This window comes from Belonocnema kinseyi, chromosome 2 (genome assembly GCF_010883055.1).
Source record: "Belonocnema kinseyi isolate 2016_QV_RU_SX_M_011 chromosome 2, B_treatae_v1, whole genome shotgun sequence".
NCBI lineage: Eukaryota > Metazoa > Arthropoda > Insecta > Hymenoptera > Cynipidae > Belonocnema > Belonocnema kinseyi.
In genome coordinates this window covers 6,311,775-6,314,657 of record NC_046658.1, presented here as the reverse complement: position 1 = coordinate 6,314,657, position 2,883 = coordinate 6,311,775, and the positions used below count along the sequence as shown (strand labels likewise).

The window sequence follows — 2,883 nt, the reverse complement described above, 5'->3', positions numbered from 1 at the left end:
CGGGCAAACCTACGATGGCCCGGTCATTCCGCAGATTGCCCGAGCGGTGTCGGCAATGTACGAAACTTTTCTTTACTTCGGACTTTGCCCGAGGCGTCCTTGCTGAATCTGCGGAGTGCCCCTGTCGCAGTGGGTAATCGATGAAATGCTCAAACTATTTTTTTATATTTATGTATTTTACTCATCCTGATGCTGATTTAAATTTCTTAACAGGATTCGTTCTATTATCGGTCTATTATAGTATATTCCTCGGCGAAAAAAATGATATATAGTGAAAAAACAAGATATAATTTTCATTCGTTTTATACAAATAATTTTTAAAATATTGGGAATTATATATAATAATTAACAATTGAAAAAATAATTAATACAAACCATTCAAATTCAATTAAGAGATACATCGTTAAAATTATGAATCACTTATTGCAAGAGGGATTAGAGCCATGACATGTTGAAACTATAAATAATAATTAATATTTCTCTCCATGTTTGACCTATTTTTAAATTCCCCACCTGGATGGTATGTACAAATACAAATTAAATACATGTTATTAGAATGGAGCATATACCCGAGCTCATTTCCTTCTTTATAATAGTAAATAATATATTAATAAGGGACCATCTACTCTAGACGTCTGGATATCGCTAAAGCAGCGAATGTTGGGATACAGCCCTATATGGTACCGGTTATGAAATAGAATTAAAATGAGCATTTCAAAGACTGGAAAATGTCAAAAATAAATATATAAATTTAGTATTAAGTCTAGATGTCTTTTCCAGGTCATCCTAAAAAAGGCGTGGTTATGAAGCCGTTCCTTTTTAAAGAGATTAACGCAAGAGCGCAAGTTGATCTAATTTGCATGCAACCTTGCAAAGACGGGAATTACAAATTCATTCTCAACTATCAAGATCATTTGACAAAATTCGTGATGCTTCGTACCTTGAAGACGAAAGCAGCTCAAGAAGTGACGTATTCTTTACTCGGCATATTCTGTACGTTAGGAACTCCTTCTGTCCTTCAATCTGACAATAGGCGAGAGTTTTCTAACCGTTTCATTGAATCACTGAAAGAAATGTGGCCGGATTTATCAATAGTTCACGGAAAACCTATACATTCACAAGGTCAAGGTAATATTGAAAGAGCCAATCAGGATGTGGAGAACATGCTTGTTGCATGGCTGGAAGAAAACAACTCGAAGAAATGAAGTGGAGGTCTTAGATTTTGTTAACTGCGAAAAACCAATGGTTTTCATCGAGGCAACCAACAAACCCCTTTCGAAGCCGCACAATAGGTCGAATTCCATGTGTTCTTATCAGCGCTCTTACAACCTTTGTTTTGTTTCCTCCAAAGTTTTCCATATTTAAAGAATGTAGATTTGCTCAATTTTTTAACTTTTCGTTTTGCGAAGCTGCTTCAGAATCTCTCACAGCAACCCGGTTTAAACTGCGGCTTCAACATCTGGAATGAGGTGGAATAATTATCTAGTTTTCACTGGCATTATCATCATCGCCAGGGTTGTCAAGAATATCTGCGAGGCAATGAAAGTTGTCACAACAATGTATTTTTATCGAAATGCTTTAACGAAATTCGAGGCATTGTCGATGGTAGTACCAACCATTTTATTCTGAATTCCGAATTTGATTAAGGTTTCTTGTGTCTCCCGTGCTATGACGCCATATGTGTGACTTTCGCAAAATCTTCTGCAAGCCAGTGTGACAAATTCTCGTTCTAGAGTGATTTCATTTATTTACTGGGCGGTTATACCCAGGTAGCGTCTGAAAAAGTAAAAGTACATACACTCGTAATTTTTCCGAAAAGGTGATGTATCGTAAAAATAAAATTATGATTATTTTTACTAATTTGAATTACAGAACTTACCTTTTCGATTTAATCCAACAATCAGCTGTTCCTGATAAAACTTCTTGTTTCGCCAGTTTTTCACAGATATTTAAAATCATTTTTTCATAAGTCTCGTCTATTCTTCCTCCAAATGTTTTCCGTGTCATAATACTTAATTTTTTTGGTAAACCTAATAGGACCAGTTCTTCAAAGGCTGGTTTCTCGACAATGTTAAATGGTCTAGTTTCTTCTATCACATAGTTTATTATCTTTTGATGCAAGACTTTTTGCGTAACTATTGGTCTTACTATTTTGAAATTGAACTCATTCAGAATAGGTTCTTTTTTCTTTCACTTTAATTTAGTTTCTGAGGATTCATTTTCAAATTTTCTCTTTTTTTGCGACTATTGTAGCTTCGTCCAGTTCTTTGACGCGGTGATGTACATTCTATACATTGAAAATGAGATGTGATATAATTTTCAACCATTTAAAAACACTTACCTAGATTTCATCATGTATTAAAAATGAGCCCTTATGGAAAGAAATCACTGGAAAATAATGACTAGCATAGTCACTAGGAAAACTACTGGGAATTACCAGTGATATTTTCGCGATTACTGGAATAATCAATGGCAAAATTACTGGGAAAATTATTTACCTCCGTAATTCTACCAGTGATTATCTTAATGATTGCGAAAATATCACTGGTAATTCTCAATAGTTCTCCCAGTGATTATTCCAGTAATTATTTTCCAGTGATTTCTTTTCGTAAACGAGGTACAGCTCAAAAATACATAATTTAACGCTACAACTTTCATGACTTAAGGGCAAGTCATACTTAGGTTTCAACGGTTTTTTTTCTAGAATAATGAATATTTATGTCTTAGAATTTTTTAGAATAATAGTAAACACGTCTGTTATACTATTTTATAGCATCTCCGCATACAGTTTTTAAAAATGTTAATTTCTGTGTAAAAAAACTCAAGGGAAATAAGCCCGATGTGATATGTGATCAACAATTAAAAATTATAAGTTATTTATGA

General features: G+C 34.0%; 1 protein-coding gene across 1 annotated transcript; it reads left to right on the top strand.

The window, feature by feature from the left end:
• Window positions 1–767: 767 nt before the first annotated feature.
• Window positions 768–1,205, top strand: LOC117168321 (KRAB-A domain-containing protein 2-like). The gene has a single exon (XM_033353897.1). The coding sequence runs from the start codon at window positions 768–770 to the stop codon at window positions 1,203–1,205; it is 438 nt and encodes a 145-aa protein (XP_033209788.1).
• The last annotated feature ends 1,678 nt before the right edge of the window (window positions 1,206–2,883 follow it).